The sequence below is a fragment of the Maniola jurtina genome, chromosome 4 (genome assembly GCF_905333055.1).
Source record: "Maniola jurtina chromosome 4, ilManJurt1.1, whole genome shotgun sequence".
Taxonomy (NCBI): domain Eukaryota; kingdom Metazoa; phylum Arthropoda; class Insecta; order Lepidoptera; family Nymphalidae; genus Maniola; species Maniola jurtina.
The window spans coordinates 11289657-11310302 of NC_060032.1; the positions used below are offsets into that span (position 1 = coordinate 11289657).

At 35.2% G+C, this 20646-nt stretch overlaps 3 protein-coding genes, 1 long non-coding RNA gene and 2 other non-coding genes across 11 annotated transcripts in view; 2 read left to right on the plus strand and 4 right to left on the minus strand.

Annotated features, from left to right (window-relative positions):
• Nucleotides 1-1161: 1161 nt before the first annotated feature.
• Nucleotides 1162-6729, minus strand: LOC123864942. Of its 3 annotated transcripts, none has more exons than XM_045905725.1 (7): nucleotides 6593-6729; nucleotides 6090-6250; nucleotides 5250-5360; nucleotides 4475-4848; nucleotides 3413-3547; nucleotides 2384-2635; nucleotides 1162-1315 (listed from the first exon to the last, which is right to left on the minus strand). In XM_045905725.1, exons 1-7 carry the CDS (start codon nucleotides 6614-6616, stop codon nucleotides 1185-1187), a joined length of 1188 nt encoding a protein of 395 aa, XP_045761681.1. In that variant the 5' UTR covers nucleotides 6617-6729; the 3' UTR covers nucleotides 1162-1184. The 3 variants fall into 3 exon arrangements, with proteins under 3 accessions (XP_045761681.1, XP_045761679.1, XP_045761682.1); XM_045905723.1 differs by having other exon boundaries at nucleotides 4475-4893; XM_045905726.1 differs by lacking the exon at nucleotides 6593-6729 and adding an exon at nucleotides 6354-6517 and having other exon boundaries at nucleotides 4475-4893.
• A 605-nt stretch (nucleotides 6730-7334) lies between these two features.
• LOC123864961 (probable ribosome production factor 1) lies at nucleotides 7335-11428 on the plus strand. The gene is made up of 6 exons (XM_045905776.1): nucleotides 7335-7515; nucleotides 8308-8431; nucleotides 9000-9163; nucleotides 10157-10361; nucleotides 10700-10845; nucleotides 11221-11428. The coding sequence occupies exons 1-6, from the start codon at nucleotides 7490-7492 to the stop codon at nucleotides 11396-11398; spliced, it is 843 nt and encodes a 280-aa protein (XP_045761732.1). The 5' UTR covers nucleotides 7335-7489; the 3' UTR covers nucleotides 11399-11428.
• Nucleotides 11429-12161: 733 nt separating this feature from the next.
• Nucleotides 12162-19786, minus strand: LOC123864962 (tRNA N(3)-methylcytidine methyltransferase METTL6). Of its 4 annotated transcripts, none has more exons than XM_045905779.1 (13): nucleotides 18926-19786; nucleotides 18663-18821; nucleotides 18150-18171; nucleotides 17270-17301; nucleotides 16677-16714; nucleotides 16209-16259; nucleotides 15815-15858; nucleotides 14771-14814; nucleotides 14378-14487; nucleotides 13405-13818; nucleotides 13148-13180; nucleotides 12863-12902; nucleotides 12162-12278 (listed from the first exon to the last, which is right to left on the minus strand). In XM_045905779.1, coding segments are annotated over exons 1-3 (834 nt in total). In that variant the 5' UTR covers nucleotides 19600-19786; the 3' UTR covers nucleotides 12162-12278; nucleotides 12863-12902; nucleotides 13148-13180; nucleotides 13405-13818; nucleotides 14378-14487; nucleotides 14771-14814; nucleotides 15815-15858; nucleotides 16209-16259; nucleotides 16677-16714; nucleotides 17270-17301; nucleotides 18150-18170. The 4 variants fall into 4 exon arrangements, with proteins under 4 accessions (XP_045761735.1, XP_045761733.1, XP_045761736.1 ...); XM_045905777.1 differs by having other exon boundaries at nucleotides 18663-18824; nucleotides 18926-19784; XM_045905780.1 differs by lacking the exon at nucleotides 18663-18821 and having other exon boundaries at nucleotides 18926-19785.
• The window catches only part of LOC123864977, a 30684-nt gene continuing 22309 nt past the window's right edge, over nucleotides 12272-20646 (plus strand). Inside the window, exon 1 of the long non-coding RNA XR_006795869.1 lies at nucleotides 12272-12528. This is a non-coding gene — a long non-coding RNA (uncharacterized LOC123864977). The remainder of the gene's footprint in view (nucleotides 12529-20646) is intronic.
• On the minus strand, nucleotides 16322-16404 carry LOC123864988. Its single transcript, XR_006795874.1, has one exon. It is a non-coding gene; the product is annotated as a small nucleolar RNA snR60/Z15/Z230/Z193/J17 (small nucleolar RNA).
• LOC123864987 lies at nucleotides 16778-16861 on the minus strand. Its single transcript, XR_006795873.1, has one exon. It is a non-coding gene; the product is annotated as a small nucleolar RNA snR60/Z15/Z230/Z193/J17 (small nucleolar RNA).

Genomic DNA, 20646 nt, shown 5'->3' on the forward strand with positions numbered 1-20646 from the left:
TAATTGTAAATCATTTTTAGAGCCCTTTACCGGCTATGGGTACATGTATAAATGTAACAATATGTTAAAATGTAAAATCAAAGTCACAGATTGTTGCTGAAAACAGTTCAAATGGTACTGCTGTCTTTTTTATTATTTTACTGTGATTAATTATAATAGGTATAATTAAATCCCATTTGAAGGTGAATTTTTCTAAATAAATAAAACACAATAATTGTTAAAATTTAGTTTTGGGCTTTATTTACAAATCATCACTGTTTCGCTAGCTTATAAGTTCCTTTGTATATTATTTGAAGAATAAATAAATTATTGAATTATTAAAATTATTAAATGTGTATAATATTAATTAATAATAATATGTGAGTGACATACATGTATTAGTCATAGTCTCCGCAAAATAGTTTAATACAACTTTTAGCTAATTCTATTGTACACAATCTCTAAACTTAACTAAATTATTGACAGGTTTGCATCTAGTAAATAATTTCATAATTTCCCTTTCATAATGCTCTTTGCAAAAAAGGATAGGCACTAGATTTAGAGTTGTCAATTTAGAGATCGTGGACCATGGACGTATTAGTCTTATAATAGCTTTATGTTGTGGACAAAAGAATTAGCTACACTATACATATTATACAACACAATCTAATGCTAAATAAATCATCACAATGTTACTTATCTTGATGGTGATCACAAACAACCATCAGAAATGACGGACTCATCAGAGAGCTTTCATAAATAACTCAATAAAATAAATGTGAGTCAGACTCGCGCACGAGGTTCCCTACTAGGGTATTCTTTCCGACATTTTGCACAATAAATCAAAAACAATTATGCATAAAAATAAATAAAAATCCGTTTTTGAATGCACAGCCTTTACATATGATACCCCACTTGATATAGTTATCTTACTTTGAAAATTATAATTAGTATTTTCAATAAATAATAAGTAAATTTCACGAACAAATAATTATTTGTTTAAGAACATATTTAAATTTTTTTTTTTTGTGACAGTCTTCACACACCTTTGAAAATATGGTGAACTCTCAGGCATGCAAAAATCTGGACCGTACTTTATGAGTGATTTTAAGTTAAAAATTGTGCATGAGCACTCTTAGGCATCATGCTGCATGCATGATTCTCTTTTTAAATAACCACATATATTACAATAAATAAAACCTCGTTCATATTACACTGGTAACATCTACAACAATGTTGACAACCCTAGTAAGTAATGGCCCAATCCTATCTTCTCCGACTGCACTCCATTTCTTGGCTAGACATTTTTCTATATACTCATGTGTAGACTTTGGATCTGCAATAAAGAATTATAATATTTATAATTATAATATATTGCCAGTTTTATCGATTCTAATATTGTAAATAATATAATTTTAATGATTTGGAGAGATTTTGTTTATTGTGAGATAGGCTTGTACTTGACAACAGTTATGCTTAGCAACGATGAGGTCTAGGTTGGAGCACAATTGTCTACACTCTAGACTTCTAGAGGATACCTATTCACTCTAGCTTTGATGGCATTTAGGTTATACATGGCAGCCAACACAGATGCTGGAAGGACATTCCACACAATAGCAGTTTGTATCAGAAATGTTGAGCAAAAACGTTTCGTGCAGTAGATAGGTCAAACTTTAAGAATCCCATAGTTCACGGATTCACTTTAAGAATCCCATAGTTCACGGATTCTTGCTGTTCTGTGGTAAAATAGTGAAAGAGGAAAATGGTTATGGTGCTGTAAGCTTTAATTAGCCTTGATAGCTCAACGGTTGAGGAGCAGACTGAATTCCGAAAGGTCGGCGGTTCAAACCCCACCCGTTGCACTAATGTCATACCCATTACTGGCACCAGCTTTACGCTTAATTGGAGAGGAAAGGGGAGGATTAGCATGGTTAATATTCTTTAAAAAAAATAGTATTATTATTAAATTCGAACGTCGCATTGACTTGAATTTTGACGATCTTCCTGGTGCAGTGGTGAGTGCTGTGGTCTTATAAGCAGGAGGTCCCGGGTTCGTTTCCCAATCACTACCACCTTAGACTGTATCATCACTTACCACCAGATGAGATCGTAGTCAAGGGCTAACTTGTAATTGAATAAAAAAAATATTCACTTAAAAAAGGCCTATTGTCACTTCCCATATAAATATGCGAAAGTGTTTTGGTCTATTGGTCTGTCCTTCAATCACGTCACAACAGAGCAACAGATCGACGTGTTTTTTGCATGGGTATAGTTAAAGACTTGGAGAGTGACATATGCTACTTATCCTGGAAAATCAAAGAGTTTTTACGGGATATTTCAAAACCTAAATCAACGCGAACGAAGTCACGGGCATCAGCTAGTTTTTATTAAATAAGTTACTTACCTGAATTATTAGAGCATCTAGCCAAATTTAATGTGAAGAATATTGCACTCCGCCTGACTAGAGGACTGTATTCATCGCAGTAGTAATGGAAAGCCATTGCAAGCTGTGCTGGAATGTTGTCAATATCCTTAACCAGCATTACGCCGGTTTTGGCCACATCTGGCTCGTACTGGTTCATGAATTCTTTTTCCGTTTGCATTTTTAGGTTGACTGTGTCCACTACTACTGCATTATGGTGGACGCTTTCGTTCCCTGTAATATAAACAAGACTCCTTCATAAGAAACTTCACTCCTACAACTTCATTTGAGTTAAAAAAGTAGACTGATAGTGGTCTGCGCATAAGTATTGTTCTTTTATCATCATAATCAAGTCTGACAGTGAAAAACTTTTAAGAATCATTTGATTCCCATCCACAGAAGTGTCCACAATCATTACAAATATGTATACTAATATGGAGGCTTGACGTGCCTGCTGATATCATCACGAACTTGTAGATTGTGAAGATCCATATGCAGACTAAAAGAAAAATCCATATCTATCCATACTAAATATAAATGCGAAAATGTGTTTGTCTATTTAACCGATTTTGACGAGATACAGAAATCCGATTTTGACGAGATAGAGAAATCCGACTTTGACTAGATAGAGAAATCAGACTTTGACGAGATAGAGAAATCCGACTTTGACGAGATAGAGAAATAGCTTGCATCCTAGGGAAGGACATAGGCTACTTTTTGTCCCTGAAAATCAAACATTTGTGATTATTAAAAAACCTAAATCCACACTGGTGAACTAACAAATCAGGAAAATCAGATTTCCCACAGAATTTTCAAAAAACCGTTTACACGAAGTTGTGGGCATCATGAAGTAAATAATATGTCCCGTGTGACTCACTACATAGTATAACAACACACCAAACATTCTTCGCAAACATGGATATATCTTCCCATAGTCACTACCAATTTGCCCGTCGGAATCAGGCCTATTGCGGTTAGGGCGATCCCATCGCTGACAGAAAACAAACTTACGTAAATATCTCGAAGCAGTCGCAGCTAAGTCCTCAATAAAATTGTTGAACATCACAGGGTTAAAGTTGTTGCTTTTGCTGTTGTATGCAAATATAAATGATCCAGTGTCTTGTTTTTCAAATATTGTTGCGATGCCTGAAACGTTTAACGTAAACAGTTGAATAGAGCAACTGCCGAGTTTCTTGCTGGTTCTTCTCGGTGGGAACTAAGAACGGCATTCCGAACCAGTGGTAAATTATTTTGACGATTCAAAAGCACTTGTAAAAGTTTATTGGAACAACAATATATTCTATTTTATTCTAATAAAATTACATTTTGAGTAACAGCAACAAATTGCATAGTTAAGGTAAAAACAACAAAAATATAGATAAACATAGTTTTTTTTTATTTTTCAGTGTGATCTGCAATTAGTCCAAAGATTAGTTGCAGGTTGTCAGGTTGCCCGCTGGACCGATGACCTGAAGAAGGTGGCGGGGAGCGGGTGGATGAGGAAGGCGGAGGACAGTGTTTGGTGGCGCGCTCTTGGAAAGGCCTATGTCCAGCAGTGGACGCATACAGGCTGATGGATGGATGGATGGATGTCATATAAACTTCTTCATCCGCAGTACATATTATACCTGAAGCCTGACCAGAAATATAAAAAACTTGCTTTGGGGATGAATTATTAAAATCATTTCAGTAGTTCCAGAGTTTATTGATTACAAACAAATCTTTCCTTTTCATACTGAAAGACTTTTGGATATTCTAGTGTAACCCTATTTGTACGTTACACTTTTAGACACACACATTCACACACCACACACACACACACATAAAATAAGCTTACGCGCATTATATGTTTTCTTTAGTTTGTTTTGTATTCACCGAGCTGGTAGCCCTGTTTTTCGAGACACAGTTTTTACTAGTTCGGGAAACAGGAGCACAGTAATGTTTTGTTATTATAATTATTTTAAGTTGATGTGGTTAGTTATGTTTATGTTATATTTTTGTTGAGCCAAATAATTTTATCTTATCTTATCTCATAATATTTGTATAGATTAGAACAATTGAAGAGAAACTTACCTGTCCTTACTTGCAATATAGAAGTATCCTTCACCTTATACTTCTCTCCTAGATCCATGACATCATTATAGAAGCTCATTTTATCATAAATACTATTCATTTTTGTTGTTTCACTTGGATAATATCTTAAGTAAAATACTGCAGAACATGCGACGAGAAACACTAACAGTATTTGCATTAATAACTGAGTAATTGACGATTCGTCTTTCTTACTTAAGTTTTGTGAAAAAGACTGATTTTGTCTATTTGTGCTGTTATTCATTACTCTTTGGTGTTCTGGTGAATTTTGTAGATTTGAGCTTGTAGACATATTCCTGCTGTTCTGTAGCTCATTTTGTTGAACTGTCGTATTTGCACTGGTATATATTTCATCACTGTAAATCGAAAAGGCTGGTGGGGAAGATTTGGATAATATGTTGCTGGAAAGACAGATATTACCATCTCAGATTTTAACAGTTTGTTTTGCAATACTACTTACAGATATGTTAAATGAATTTGAGTGATAATGATATAGCAAATGAAAGAAGCATTTCATTTATGTTTGAGATGGTAATATGTATATGGATTCCAAATGAATATTAATGAATTTAATTAAGAAGATGGATAGACATAGGTAAATTTGGAAATTATGGAAAAAAAGATTTAACTTGCAGTTTTTATAATTTGAAATTTTAATAAAATAAGAAGTTTTTAGATTGATTTGACAATGATGTTTTGATTGATTTGATAATGATGAATGTTAAGTTTAATAATAATCATTTATCTAATTACTCACTCTTCCTCTGAGTCATCGTCGCTACTCTCATTGCTGACATCATATGAATTTCTTCGACACATTCTATTATAATTCCTTAATGGAATTGGGGAAGCTGGTCGTGCCATTTTACTGAAATTTATAAAGTAGTATTGAATAAATGTAGGAAGTGTTTAGAAGTGTTGCTTTTAAAATTATTTCCCTATTGCAAACTATTAAGGTTCAATTTTTAATGGAATATTTGGTATACTTTCGGTAGGCAAAGTACCTTTTAACTAAGTAGCCCAGAACAAAATCTAATGACCCCAAGTCCACACAGTCTTGTCTGTTCTACACCTAGTGTTCTGTAAAGCGTATTTAAAGTTTGTAAAGGAGGCCCTGAATAAATAAATGCTTTGCTTTTGGCACCATCTATGTTGAAACCTTTATCTAAGTGTGAGGATGACTATGAGATAAACTAAGTTAAAGTAAATTGAAGTATAAAAGAAAATATCAGTATAAAGATTAAAGATGCAAAATTGCTTTATGCCATCCATTTCTTTTTTTGTAGTGTAAGATTGTAAACTAAAGCCATCTCACAAAATCAGACCCGAGACAGTATATAGTACACGATAGGTTGAAATGGCAATCAGGGAGGGAACTCCCCGCACACCTGCGCAGCCCCCGCGCTATCCCAATGCCATGAATAAAAATATACTCTGTTCTATTCTATAAATACCATATTACTGGATTTCAAGACCATCCAGAATCCAGGTATACTGTAATCCTGTCAATACCATGTATAATCTATTATTTCATATTATATGATAATATTGATAGTGTTACAAGCCCCATAACAAGTATACATAGTTTTGTGTTTACCTAATTACATTATCCACTTCATCTTGCCCTTGATCTTGCTGTACACTTCTGCGCTGTACTGCGCCATATCTGCCCATATCTGTAAGACGCAATGTACTACACCTACTGCAGTGGCTATGTATACTTTTTCTTGCGGATGGTTTTATATGTGCCCCCCCAATCTGAAAGAAATAAACAATAATTTAGACTAATATTAAATATTAATAACATAGACCAAGAACATTGACTATAATAATAATTTTCATAATACCTTACTACTGATACATAATAATGTCACTAATAAAATAACTCTTCAGTTTTCATAATAGGATTATATTATATGGAAACAAAGCAGAACCCATTGATTAGATCTAATCCAAGGCAGTAACAGATATTTAAAACCTCTGTAATCTGAATAATTCCGAAAAAAAGGTATAAATTAGGTAGGTACGTTCCCAACTACTAATCTTTCTGCGTCATAGGTAGTTTTTTGTTATGGTGGTAATATATTATTAAATACTTACCCCATTAGTGGATTCCCAGTTCATTTAGGTAATTATGTACACCTTTTTGTTAGTCTTAGTTCTATAGTATTATTTTAATTTTCCGTACTTTATTTTTTAACCGACTTTAAAACAGGAGGAGCGGAATCTTTTTTTTTTTTTTTCTTTAAATCTGGCTTTACTCTGATTAGCCATTTAGCCAATGTCAAGTTTGTGATATTTTTAAGTTATTGAATTTATACAAGTATGGACTCCGTCTGCGCCGGCGCCCACCGACACACGCGCGGCGCCCCTTTAGAGCGCTTCCCAGTCAGTTCCAACTTCCACCACCAAAAAACACCAACTAACACAAAAACCAGTCACTCAACAAAAAAAAACACTCCAAACAAGCACAGCACGCGCGCCAGCAAACGCCATCACAGACGAAGTCCATCTTTTTTATTATTTTGTTTTACATATTTTATATCTAGACAACCTTTATAGATTATAATTATAATAAGACCACAACTACGCTCCCCTGTCAATGTCATCCAAGTGCCAAAAGATCCTTGTCGGACTTGAATAAAAAGTGGTCAACCTCCTTTGTGTTTTCTCCAAACAACGCGTCTTAACGCGAAGTAAATTATTGTGCTGTGTGGCACAATGCATAGAGATAGTATAAACCACATAAACATGTTCCTTGGTATAAACCATTGGTCCATGGTGTAACGGGTGTGACTTTAATTGGAGTTTGACAGGCTCAAAACAGATAGAACCCAGAGCCGTAAAACCATTTTTTTTATTTATTTTATTTATAAAAGTCAAAAACATGCTGAAAGCTCGTAACTTAAAATAAAAATAATAAAATATAATAGTGTTTAACGTAAGAAAAAGAACTAGTTTGATTACTGTGTGAGAAGTATTAAATAACAAAACAAAATGGCTCGTGGAAAGGATAAAAAGAAGTAAGTATTTTTTTTAGGTTATGTCTTGTGTTGATCTATTGGAACTGAAAATACTTCCCAATCGTTTTATGCTTGTTTGTCTATCTCATCGGCAGCATGCGCTGATTCGAAACATATGCATTACCCATAGGCCACTTTAAGGAACGACTATTTTGGGTTCTATTCCCAGCTGGCTCACTTAGGTAATTAAGTAGTTTTTCCAAATAATCTAAGTTATTCGGCTTCACTAAGTAAGTACCACCGAACTAGCAAAATCATTAGAGATCATATGAATAATGATGATTAATGACTAAGAGTCAATACCTGGCCAAGATTGTTGTAAGCTTCTTAGTCCATGGTCCATAGCTTTAGTTTCAAGTTGACTAAAATGCTAATCATAACCAGTAACCTCATTGCAATGAAAAATGTTCTTTTTTACATTCAAAAGAGCTTGTATGAGCTCAAACATGATGTCAAACAACGGGTTGGACTTAGTATCCCTTGGCACAAGGGAGGGAAAGGGGAAGAGGTAGGGAAGCCTTAGGGGTTGCTCCGTCAACCCTGCTACCACTCTCATTAAAAGCCATTTAAAGAAAACCTATCAGTTAATATGTATTAATCAAGTTAATAGGGAGATGGCACTGCATTACATCAAATAGGTTGCTTACATTATAAAAGGCTTTATTTAAATGAATGTTTTGTTGAAATTAGGTTAGCTTTAGGTTGGAGCTTGGTATATGTATGTTTACATATGCATCAGAGTTTATAATGTTGTGGCACTTCATAGATTTAACAATTTTATAATTTCTTCAGACGTAAATTGGAAAAGAAGCAAGAGGGAGATGAGGTGCCAAAGAAGATCCCCCACACGCTGGAATCTCTGCGGGAGAAGGATGAGACAATGCTGGCACATGCTGAGGCTGAAGAACAAGAAGAGGTAAAACATCTTTTTGTTGGATCTTAGTTATTTTGGACATATTACCTGTGGTGGAGTTTAGATATTTTTCATTATCTTATGAGGATATGGTCTTAAAAATAAATCCTGTGGCTTAAGTCAGGCTGTGTCCATCTTCAGAAGGGCAATTTTATTTCCATAGTTTGGTTGTAAGAGGTAAGTAACAGACAGACTCGTGTTCACAACATAAAATAGAAAAAAAAACCCCTCTCACACTACAGGAAGCAATGGATCAACATGATTTTTTCTTACAAAGTCAAAGCCCTGGACAGCCATGGCTACTTTTTATCCTGGAAAATGAAAGAGTTCCCATGGAATTTTTAAAAACCTAGTTATTTATAGTCAGTTTCCATTGAGAGAAGACATGTTTATCCTTATTTATATTTATAACAGCTAAAACTGACTGACTGACTAACATATCAATATACAGCTCAAACCACTGGCTATAGAAAGAGATTTTGCATTACATTCTTTATAGATTTATCAATTGCTAAATTTTAAAATGATGAACATCAATCCTAACGCTAAAACTATTTTATCTTATTTACAGGCACAAAAAGATATGGAACTAGATGAAATGTCATCATATTTCGAGAACTCGTATGAGCCCAAAGTACTGATAACCTACTCTGACAACCCACACACTAAGACAAGAACATTCGGCAAGGAGCTCAGTAGAATGATACCTAATTCGCTGTCACGATATAGACTAAGGTATTGATATAATTTTCGATAGAAGCTGCCGGTTCTTTACGGGAGCCCATGATACATAAGGAACAACCCGCTGAGATTGTTGTGAACTTCTGACCACCACATATTTGAAAACCTTGTAGCTTAAGTTTTAATGAGTAATTATTATTTATTTATCACTATTACATTAATTATACAAATTCAACTATTGAGAATAATAATCTTTGTGGCTTCTTCAAGCTACTTGACACTGGAGAAGTGCATTGTGCTGGAGCACTACAAAAAGCAATAAGTGGTTATTTTACTAAGTTAATTGTATATTACTATCAAAAATTAAAATTTTATAATTTGTAAATTGAAACCATTACCAACATTTGTTTAGATCTAACATGTATTGGCATTCTGAACCCCATTAATTACCATGTTGTTGTCGTGACAATTAGTTTTCACCAATCCAAAAAACGCCCTAAGCGCCTAAAACTGGAAATAATAAAAACTTTGGTAACCCTCCATGGCTGGCCTGTAGGTACCTCACTAGACATCTCAGTGAAATGGTATTAATACCTTAGTTTCCCTTAGTTTGCTTCAAAGATAAACGAATCGTAGAAAATATCGTCTCTGAGAAAAGCGTAAGCGATGCGATTTTCCGGTGGGCTCCCAACAAGTGACTCGATTCGATTCGATTTCGACGGTGCTTTAGAACTTTTGGAGTTAGGTTTAGGTTTTCTCTCATATCGTGACTTCATTGTCAGTTTTCTGTAACTAAGTCGTATGAGCCTTGTATAGTGCGTGTGAACTCCATTGAGCCTTAATAGCTCAACGGTTGAGGAGTGGAGTGAATTCAAAAGGTTGGCGGTTCAAATCCCACCAGTTGCACTATTGTCGTACCTGCTCCTAGCTTTACGCTTAGTTGGAGAACAAAAGGGAATATTAGTCACAATTTAGCATGACTAATATTGTTTAAAAAAAAGCTCAGAAAAACTAAAGTAGATACCTATACCTATAGTATTTTTTTAGGTCCTCAGTAAAAAGAATAGTCCAATCAGCGATCAGAGAGCAAATGACAGATGTGATAATAATTAACGAGAATCAGAAGCAGCCAAATGGATTCCTGCTGATCCATCTCCCGAGCGGACCCACGGCGCATTTCCGGCTTTCCAGCTGTAAGATAACTAGGGAGTTGAACAAGGACCATAAGGAAATCACTACACATAGGCCAGAGGTAAGGATATAGGGACCAAAGAAGGTTATGCATCTATACATAGTATAAAAAGACTGTCCTGAGTCCTGACTGACTGACTGATCTATAGACTTCAATGGTTAGAGACAGTAGGTTCCTTTTATGATGTAAGGATTTTTCGAAATTGCAGCCTTGGTGGGATGAATATTTGTATGAAAGTTTGTATGAATGTATTAGGATTTTTGGAAATTCCACCAACTATCTCATAACTCGTTTTTTGTTCGGGAGAAGTAAGGTTGCGCGATTGTACTCAAGGTAATAGGCAAGGGCTACTTACAAAGGCCTGTTTAGTACAATAACGATTTTTTTAATAATTTCAGGTAGTACTAAACAACTTCAGCACTCGATTGGGTTTGACCGTTGGACGCATGCTCGGCGCACTGTTCCACTACGAGCCGCAGTTCCGCGGCCGCCGCGTCGTCACCTTCCACAACCAGCGCGATTACATCTTCTTCAGGCACCACCGGTTAGTGGCATCATTGCTCTGTTGTAGGTGATACTCTGAGCAGCATCAGCATTCAACTTAGTTTGACCATTGGGCGCATCCTCCATTACGAGCCATAGTTCCTACGAATCGAACTAATTCGGAAACGTCCAAACTTCTCAAGCGATCGCTTGTGTATTTAAATCATTATTATTGAGCAAGTTATTTACAATTAGATTATATTAGAAATTACACATTCTGTGAAAGTTTCAACTTATTACGATTCATGAGATACAGGTACTGACACAGACAGATGGACGGACGGACGAACAGCGGAGGCTTAGTAATAATAAGAGATAATAGAGGTCCCATTTCACCCTTCGGCTACGGAACCCTAAAAATATATTAATTTCCCAGGTATGAATTCACAAAAGACGGCAAACGCGCCAAGCTGCGAGAACTTGGGCCCAGATTCACGCTCAAGCTGATCTCGCTGCAACAGGGCACCTTCGACTCCAAGCGCGGCGATTACGAGTGGATCATCGCGGGCCGCCGACACCAGATGGAGACATCGAGGAGACGCTTCTTTTTGTAGCCCAATAAAGTTCATTATTTTAAGAAAATCGATGTTGTTTTTTAATTTTTAATCAAAAACCTGGTTGCAGACCAGGAAGTAAGCTAAAGCCATGCGCTAATAATGATAGCCATTCACTTCACAGTCAAGTTACTGGACGCGCCGCTTCAAATTCGCTGCAAACTTGAACGGAAAAATTGATCGTGTATGGCCACTGGCCAGCGTAAGTTTAAGTTTTAAGCGTGAAATCGGCATGTGCACGCACGCAACTATAGTATATTATAATATTTATAGTAAGCTTTGGACTCGGCTTAAGCTGTTGTCTGCAATCGGCTTAAGATTAGGAGACTGATTTTACCTACTGTCTATAAAAAGAATCTTGAAAATACGCGCGGTTTGACGGGGTATTATGATTGCTCTTATAAAGGCATAATACACTGTCAATCCGTGCGCTCATTTCATAGTAGAATTGTTGATCTCGCTGCAATCTGTTGCTCAGACTGGCGCGGCGACTAAAGATGGACACTTCGAGATTATTTGCATCCAACAAATGGTTATGCATATACTTTGTGCGTGAGAGGTGAGAGCATTCCTTGTCGAGTAATGTACCGAATGTTACCTACTACATTTCGAGCAATGTACTATTTTAAAACCAGATATAAAAAATATCTGAGCCGCCAGCCTGATATCAAAAGGGCGGGTGTATTCAAAATCTGAAGACTGTCCTAGCAATTTGGTATTGGATAGGGTGTAAGGGTAGGGTTTGAAAGAAAACCAGATTACATAATATGTTAATTACATAATATTTATTTACTGTAAAAATGTGCTACACTTAATCCTTAATGCTAAATGAGCGCTGCATCTTGCTTGTTGACATGACTTGAGCTGACCAAGGATTTATCTGCAAGAAAAAATATACTTGAAATAGATTCTAGAAAAGGCTTCTTTTGTGGTCTGTGTTGTTATATACATGTGTAGTGAATCTATATAACCAAGAACTGTAAACAACAGTCCACGGCAGTTTTGTGATTACAATGCTTTCCGTCTGGCTTACAAAGAATACATCTTTATGCATAAAGGCATTCCAATAAGAGCACAGACGGGGTCAACTTAAACAGCTGTTCTAGAGAAACTTGATAGTTTGCATGTAGGTTTTCTCAATAATGTAGATTTTCCCATTAAGATAGTGGTTCGCCTATTGTTTAAGATGTCCGCCTCCTATTCGGGAGGTCACAGGTTCTATTTTTTTTTTTTAAATGAATGCCTTCGTTCTATAAACTTCTAAATTACTAAATCTGCTTTCCTTTTTTTTACCCAACTACAAGGCCAAAAGGAAGGTTATGATTTTGATATAATAATTAAATAAAACATTTGGAAAATAAATAATTCAATAGTGAGCATTATTTATACAAGTATTATAAATTGGACTGAGTACTCAACTTTAAAAAATTGTTTTAAGATAAATAAAAATATTTGTCAACTTACGGGAGTTTGAATAATGCAGTTTGTATGCCACTTCAAGGTCCTGAAAATAAACAAATAGCGTTTATTTATGAACGAAAACAAATTAAAATGATTTTATTTTCAAAACAACAATCAGACGTGATGTTGGTCAACATGGTAATTTGGGTTCTCTCTGTTGAGGGAGACCTGAAGGTCTGGTCATCACCAAGTTTCATATGAACTACAGTTATTATGGATGACAGCGGAAGGGATGTGGAACAACCCCTTCGCAAACCGGATTAACTAAAATATCAGAATGTTTCTTACCTCGTAGGAACCCACAACATTGTCCTTTTAATTCTGAAACAGAAAAAAACTAAATTAGAAAAATGCTCTTAAAACACTTGAAAGCAAATTACTTTAAAGAAAAATCAGACATGATATTGGTCAACATGGTAAATTGGGTTCTCTCTGTTGAGGGAGACCTGAAGGTCTGGTCATCATTTAGTAGTAACACTAATAAATTATCTGTTTATCATTCTATGATTATACTCCTATGGAATGGAAATCACCAAGGTATTCACCTCTCTCACTGGTGTCACTACTTCCACCTAGGCTTCATGGTAGGCATTTGCATCTCCTCGCAAGTAATGTATCATAAGAGGCAGTGGGCCCTCCCACAGTCTTCTTCTTCTCTGTGACCCTGTCGTCTACCAGTCCCCAGAGACGTTTCCGTCCCACACCAACAAGTCAAGACAGAGCCTAGCCTGAGTGGAACTGGCTACAACACCAGGAGCTTGCAGGAGGCGTTAACGCCTTTATCAATGCCAAGGTCACTCCCGGACATGTTGGAGGTTCTGTGCTTGTGAGCTCTCAGGTTAGTCAAGCCCGAGTGGAACTGGCTCGGTAGAGCCCTCATGCCACCTGAAGGGCATCAATTTGCCTCTATTTTGAAGAGATATTTTTCCTTACTTTCTTCTGTGAAAATATGCAAGCTCCTAGAAAATAAAAGTCTTTGTATAACTTACAGTAATTAAAAAGAAAAAAAAAAATAGTTTAAATGGCAATCAGACGTGTTGTTGATCAACATGGTAAATTGGGTTCTCTCTGTTGAGGGAGACCTGAAGGTCTGGTCATCATTTAGTATAAACTTCACCTGCTCATTATTCTATAGCGCATAAAAGCAGCGGTATTTTTATAACATGTTTATTCAGCTTTCTTTGCTTTCACGCAAGTCATTTTTGGCGGTTTTAACATTTCGAAGCTATTTCCTAGATAATCAAGAGACGCCTCCGTTTCGGTACAAGAAAGTCTAATAGAAACTGTTAAAGAAATAAAAATAACCATCCATGTCTATCTATCACCCAAAACTTCGGAAGTTTATTGCGCTCCAGTAAAAGTGCTAATTTTGACTTACGTTTAGAACTTAAATGACAATAAATGGTTGCAAAAGCTATAATGAAAACCACTCAAGAGTAGACCAAGAGGTCGCGAGAGGTCGCAATGCTTTGAAACACTGCCTCTATGGGCTATGGATGAACAATTTATTCCACTTACCAGTTGTTATAATTTCCAGATGGTGATTCATTTCAATTTTTAAGACTCCAATGAAGGATGAAATTCTATTATTATTGGTGTGTGTTTTTCTTGCAGTTGTTTCCGTATACCTGTGATATATAAGATATCATATGTAAGATATCATAAACTTATCGTATTTTACAGTACTTAAAAAAATGTACACATTTAGTTTCATTGGCAATCAGACGTGATGTTGGTCAACATGGTAAATTGGGTTCTCTCTGCTGAGGGAGACCTGAAGGTCTGGTCATCATTTTTTCAAATTATTTTATGAAAACAAACAGTAAGTATAGCAATTAAAAAATGGAAGTAAGATAGCATTTTAGCAAAATTTGATCTTCAACTTAAAAAACTTAACATAGGAAAACATACCTTACATTTCATTGAAAGAGAAAAAGGCTTTTTGGTAGTTGTACCTGTGAAAAAAATATGCTTTATAATTTCTGCTTTTCGATAATTCGCTTAGTGGGTTTCTAGGTTTATATCAGTGTGGATAGTTATGTTAACAGCATCATAGTCAAATGTCCCTATCAAAGATCATCATATCAATATCTAAAACAAAATTAGAAATCCAAGAGTGAAGCTCGCCCGACTTCATACCTAGGTACATTACATGTGTAGCTAAACAAAAATTATTTTCTACTTTTTAGTGTTTTTGGTTTTTGAAGTCGGTTTTATTTTTCTTTTGAAAATTTTTTATTTCACAATTTTTAGTGGCCCCACTGTACTAAAATATGCTATGCCCAGTTAAAACCCTACTGTTTACTAAGCTATTACACTGATCGCGAGCAATTTGCTCTTATCCATTGAGGAGTTCTGTTCTCCATCTCCGAAGATATTCATCAGATCTTCACCAAATTTATATGGAACCACCTGCACAGTATACCCTTTCAAACAAAAAAAATATTTCCAAATCGGTTCAGGGGTCTTTGAGTAATCGGGGAACATACATAAAAAAAAAAAAAAAAAAAAAAAGATCCCGACGAATTGAGAACCTCCTCCTTTTTTGGAAGTCGGTTAAAAATATAAAATTGGCACAGTATGTGCTATTAACATTACAAAAGAAAAAAGTAGTGTTTTTTTTTAAGTCGAACTTTGTGCTATTACAAAACCAACTCTGGTGTAACTCTGTGAGGGGACACACGGTAATATGGGTTTAGTATGGTGATTTCCTACAACTTTTCCTTTTTTTGAATGCATTCATGAAGAACACTTTTATCCTAATTTAAAATATGTTTTGCAGTTGATTAATTATAATTTTAGTGTCATTATTTCTACTGAACTGTCGACTTGCAATTTTAATTGACCTCTCTAATATTACCAGTCTAATGGATGAGGATCAAAGTATTGTTGATTTATTGAATTATTACATTAAATATTTAAAATTATTAAGTACAAAAAATATTCAAAAATTACCATTTCTCGAGCAATAGATGACAATCCAAGACTGGTGTAGGGACCTGTAAATTGTATAAATAAAACAATTCAAACAAATATACAACATGTAATGCCTATAGCTGTGTCACTAGTTTGGATCAGTGGAGATAGTTATGTTATCAGCATTATATGCTTTGATGTCCCTATCTGTACTCATCATGTGAACGTATCTCTTATCTATGCTCAACTGCTCAAGCTGCCCATGTATGGCCGCTCCAAAAGCTAATAATCAGTATGCTACGCGTTTCCCAGCTGCTATCCTCGGCAAAAACAAAACCAGTCAAATGCTAGTCGGTCTTTTTTAAATCCTATTCATAGCCTAATATTACTTATTTATTTAATAGAGCGACAAAATCAACAATAAAATTCTCACCATAGTTGCCATACAAAATGATCTCTTGTTACAATTCCCTTTTTGTACAATCTGAAAAAAGAAACAAAACTCAGAATTATGCCTATAAAATTCAGTCTCCATAATTTTTTGTTGTTTTATATCAGATAGGAGCGAAAGACATGTGTGATATACATCAAGGGTACTCAGATGAACTATGAAGTCATCATGTTAAGCCAAGTGTAGACACATCAACCCAACATGCTCAATGTATGTGCCATATTATGTACGTTTTACGTTTTGAAAAATTATAAATTGTTTTTTAATGTTTTGCATATATTTTTAAAACTTTTATGAGTTTTCATGCCAACATCACAGGATCTTCAACAATTTAATGATGTTGGCCGACACTCGTCCAACACATTGGGCTAATGTGCTCTGGAACTTAGTGTTTTTTTTTATATTACTATTGCCTTTATAACAAAGAAAATAAATAAAAATTATTCTTACACTAACAACTGTTGATTCTGTTTTCATTCTGAACCAGATCTGAAAATACATAAAACTGTTAGATTTGCTATTTAAAATAGTAAAAAATATATTTTCGTATTTATTTAACATCAGATAGGAGCGAAAGACATAAGTGATATACATCAAGGTAACTCAGATGAACTATGAAGTCATCATTTTAAATACTCAAAAATAGTTATCTTTTTCAAATAATGGGTTTTAATTTTATTAATTTAGATCAACAAATAGTGTAATATCGATTTTATATAACTATTACATAAATGTGTGCTATAATGCATTTTTCCTTATCTTGGACAAAGTTAACCATGTAGCTTCTCGCTGAAATGCATCTGAAACGCGTAAAAGGCGCACTATACGCGGCCCATACGATCTCGCTACCACATACTGACAATATCATTTGAGTGAAACTAAGGTCTAAAGCGTCGGGCGAATCGCGCCGCTTACGCGTTTTCCGAGGTTTTATGCGATTGATTGATTTCAATGATAAATTTTCAATGACATCTATATTATTTTAATTAGCTATCCAGATATTATACAATTTGTTTTTAGTTTCAATTCAATTTCAAACTTACCCATAATCATTTTCCTGTAAACTTGATCGTACCTGTGAATTAAAATAGAAAGACAATCATAATCTGACCTAACAATCAAATCAAAACTAGCAACTAGCTATAGAATGTTGTTCAGATCGCTGTTAAAGCATATTTGGCATCAAACCTCACAATTGGCGGGCCCTGTTCTACCCTGACTCTCAAAGAAACAATTAAGTATAATGATTGAATGAAATTTTAATGATGAGTTATTTACCAAGTTACCCTTGAAGTGAAGAATACCAAGTGATAGCTATTCCCTATGCTAATAGATGCCAATTGTGAGGCAACAGAAGGTTTTCAGCTGCACTGCGCTGTCATCAGAAAATGCATTCCTAACTATGTAGTTGATTCCAGCAAATTCTTCAATGAGGATTAAAATTTTAAAAAATCCTATAGGAACTCTTCGGTAAAAAGTATCCTCGAGATTCCTGCACTCCAAAACAAGAAAACCCAAAAGTTATTTGTAGGAATAAGGGTTATACTTTTATAATAGAAAATTCTACAATCACTTTCAGACTTGCCTTAACACAAGTTTAAAAACTTAATAAAGTATGGGTATTTTACCTGAAAAAAACACAATATACAACCAAAACTTAGTTAAATGATAAAAGGGCGTGAATTTAGCTCTCAGCTTGCTTCAGCAATGCACTGGATTGCAATCACTTACATAATATGCCAATTATTGTAAATTGAATATTTGACAAGAGCAACCGCCTAGTTTCTTGCAGGTTCTTGGCAGGATTCAGGAGGGAAATGGGAATCCCTAATCAGTGCTATATTCACTTGAAGATTAAAAATACTTGAAAAATTTATTTGACTAAAAATTTTTTTGATTTCTATAAAACAAAAGGATTCTTACCATTATTTCACTTCATTTATATCTGAAACAAAGAAATAAGATATCAATTTTAGTAATTTTTTTTACGTTTAAGAAAGTGCTCTATAATGACAGAACCAAAATCAGATAGAGCTAATATACATGCAAATCATGGTAATCTCAATGGTTAGCACTTGTCATCATTTAATATAGACTGACTGTTTTTATTTAAGCCTAGAGAAAATAAGCAGATGGGTCTCCTGGTGATCCTAATTACTGCGGCCCATGAACATTTGCAGCACTAGAAACCAATATGCTAGATTTTTAAGTTAATTTTCAGATCTTGAAAAACTTATTAAAATGCATATTTTTCAGTATATTTACAGACTAGACTTTTAATTTAATTGCTAAAGATTGATTAAAAAAAACTTTTTAAGAATAATTCAACAGTTAGGGTCTGTTTCACAACCTCCAGATAAACTTTATCTAATGAATAAAACAAATTGCTTCATACATGTCTATGGAAGTCATTCAAGAACTATGAATATTGCTCACCAAGTAGCAGGCTTCTTATATTTTCCTTGCACAAATATGCGAGGCACATCAATACCTTCTTTGAAATTGACTGTCCTTCTCTGAACATATGTGTTCATGAGAATTTCAAAACCAGCTGTTGAAAATAAACTTGCTAATTCCTCTTCAGTGAAATAATAACTTCTGAAAAATTCAACTATTTATGTTTCCAGCTTACACACTACATATCAGTGAGTTCGTAATTTTCAAGAAGATGAACAGTAAACTAGTACTTAATTAATTACCTTGTGCCATCCTGCCTCATGTAAAAATTATCTGCAATCTTGTGGCCCGGCTTAAATCTCAACTGCGCCATGTCGTATCTCCCATAATCTCTAAACAAGAGCATGCCACCTGGTTTCAACGCTCGGTACGCTATCTTCGCAACTTGCGTCCACGCGGTAGGATGTATTGCCGATAATACGAAAATCAAACTCGCTATATCTACGGTACCTTCTTCAATATTCTCGAATAAGTCATCAGAGGTCAAATCAGCACAGAACGCCTTCATTCTACTGCCGTCAAACAATTTATTCGCTTTCACAAACTCTACAGCACGTGGAGAAAAATCACAAGCGTAGAAGTAAAAATTCGTAAATCCTTCTTTTACTAGTGGAAATATCATGTTCCCGACTCCACAACCGAGTTCCAAAAAGGCTATTTGTTCATCAGAATCGAAATTTATAAGCTCTTGAAACTCACGCGTGGTCCAATGCCGGTCCCGAAAGAATTTCGTTTCGTTCCTTTTGTAAAACAAGTCCCAGTGCTTTCTTGCTTCTCGTTCTAGTTTAGAAGCCTTTCCTTCAGGGATGATTCGCGTGTTTTGCAGTTCTAAACGTTGCTTTTCTTCTTCCGTCAGTTCTTTCAAGCGATGCACGAACACATCGCCATTCGCTCCCAAAGTTTCATCCGTTTCCATCTTGGATTGTGATTGAAAAATTTATTCCTTAAATTATTTATATATCTAAGAGAACTTGTAAAACGTTTTAGTGCCCATATTTTCAAGTTACGCAAACATAAATTGAAAATAAAAAAGAAATAAAACGAAACGTGTGCCACCCCAAAAACGCCAATGGAAAATTCAAAATGAAAAAATGCCATGATAATTCATGATATAAAATGTCAAGTGTCAACGATGAATGACCATTCACCATTGTCAAATGTCAATTGTTAGTGTTGCCAGGGTCCTAATCATCCTTAGGAATGGCCCCGATGCAATGCTTGGGTCTCAATGCACCTACCCTAGAATCTTCTTTTTTTTATATCTAAGGCCTAAGTTGATCAGTGAAAAAAAAAGTACATACAGCATAATTTTATTTCCAACGTTTCCAATTTTTTTTTTCTCTCGTCTGGCTTTACAAAGATTAGCCAATGTCAAGTTTGTAGTCGTTTACAAGCTAGAGAAACTATGTAAGTATGGACCTCGTCTGTGCCGGCGCTCGCCGATATACGCGCGGCGCCCCTCCAGAGCGCCTCCCAGTCAGTTCCAGCATGGTTCCAGCACCAAAAAATACCAGTGAAACCATGGACTACTACTATTAATAGTTATATACTAACACAAAAACCGGCCACCACTAACAAAAAAAAAACACTCCAAAAAGGCACAACACGCGCGCCAGCAAACGCCAACACAGACGAAGTCCGTTTTCAAATTACGTATTAAATTAAAATTAATAATTAAAATAAATTAGAATTAATTAAAAATTAATTCTAGTATCGACTATTCTCACAAATTAGTCGATACTAGAATTAATTTCTTAAACTGGACTTTCAAATAAAGATTTTTATATAAACCTGTGAGGATGATACTGCCACTGTCGCAATTTAAATACCATAAGCCTACCGTCTACGTTGTCGTATTATATAGTTTACAAATGGCGAAAAACCAAATAAATTTTGAATTTCGCGGGCAGGCCCGTCTCATGCCCCTCAACTTTGAAACTTTTGTTTCGCAGTATAATCTATC

Bases quoted from the DNA above. Each gene is read 5' to 3' on its own strand.
- LOC123864942 (XM_045905723.1), bottom strand. From the start codon at position 6,616: ATGAACTGGGAATCCACTAATGGG. The intron at 6,251-6,592 runs GTAAGTATTTAA...TATTTCTTTCAG, and splicing joins ACTGGGAATCCACTAATGGG to ATTGGGGGGGCACATATAAA. The intron at 5,361-6,089 runs GTAAACACAAAA...TATAAATTTCAG, and splicing joins GAAGTGGATAATGTAATTAG to TAAAATGGCACGACCAGCTT.
- LOC123864961 (XM_045905776.1), top strand. From the start codon at position 7,490: ATGGCTCGTGGAAAGGATAAAAAGAA. The intron at 7,516-8,307 runs GTAAGTATTTTT...TAATTTCTTCAG, and splicing joins CGTGGAAAGGATAAAAAGAA to ACGTAAATTGGAAAAGAAGC. The intron at 8,432-8,999 runs GTAAAACATCTT...TCTTATTTACAG, and splicing joins AGGCTGAAGAACAAGAAGAG to GCACAAAAAGATATGGAACT.
- LOC123864962 (XM_045905778.1), bottom strand. From the start codon at position 19,599: ATGGAAACGGATGAAACTTTGGGAGCGAATGGCGATGTGTTCGTGCAT. The intron at 18,825-18,925 runs GTAATTAATTAA...TGAATTTTTCAG, and splicing joins ATGAGGCAGGATGGCACAAG to AAGTTATTATTTCACTGAAG.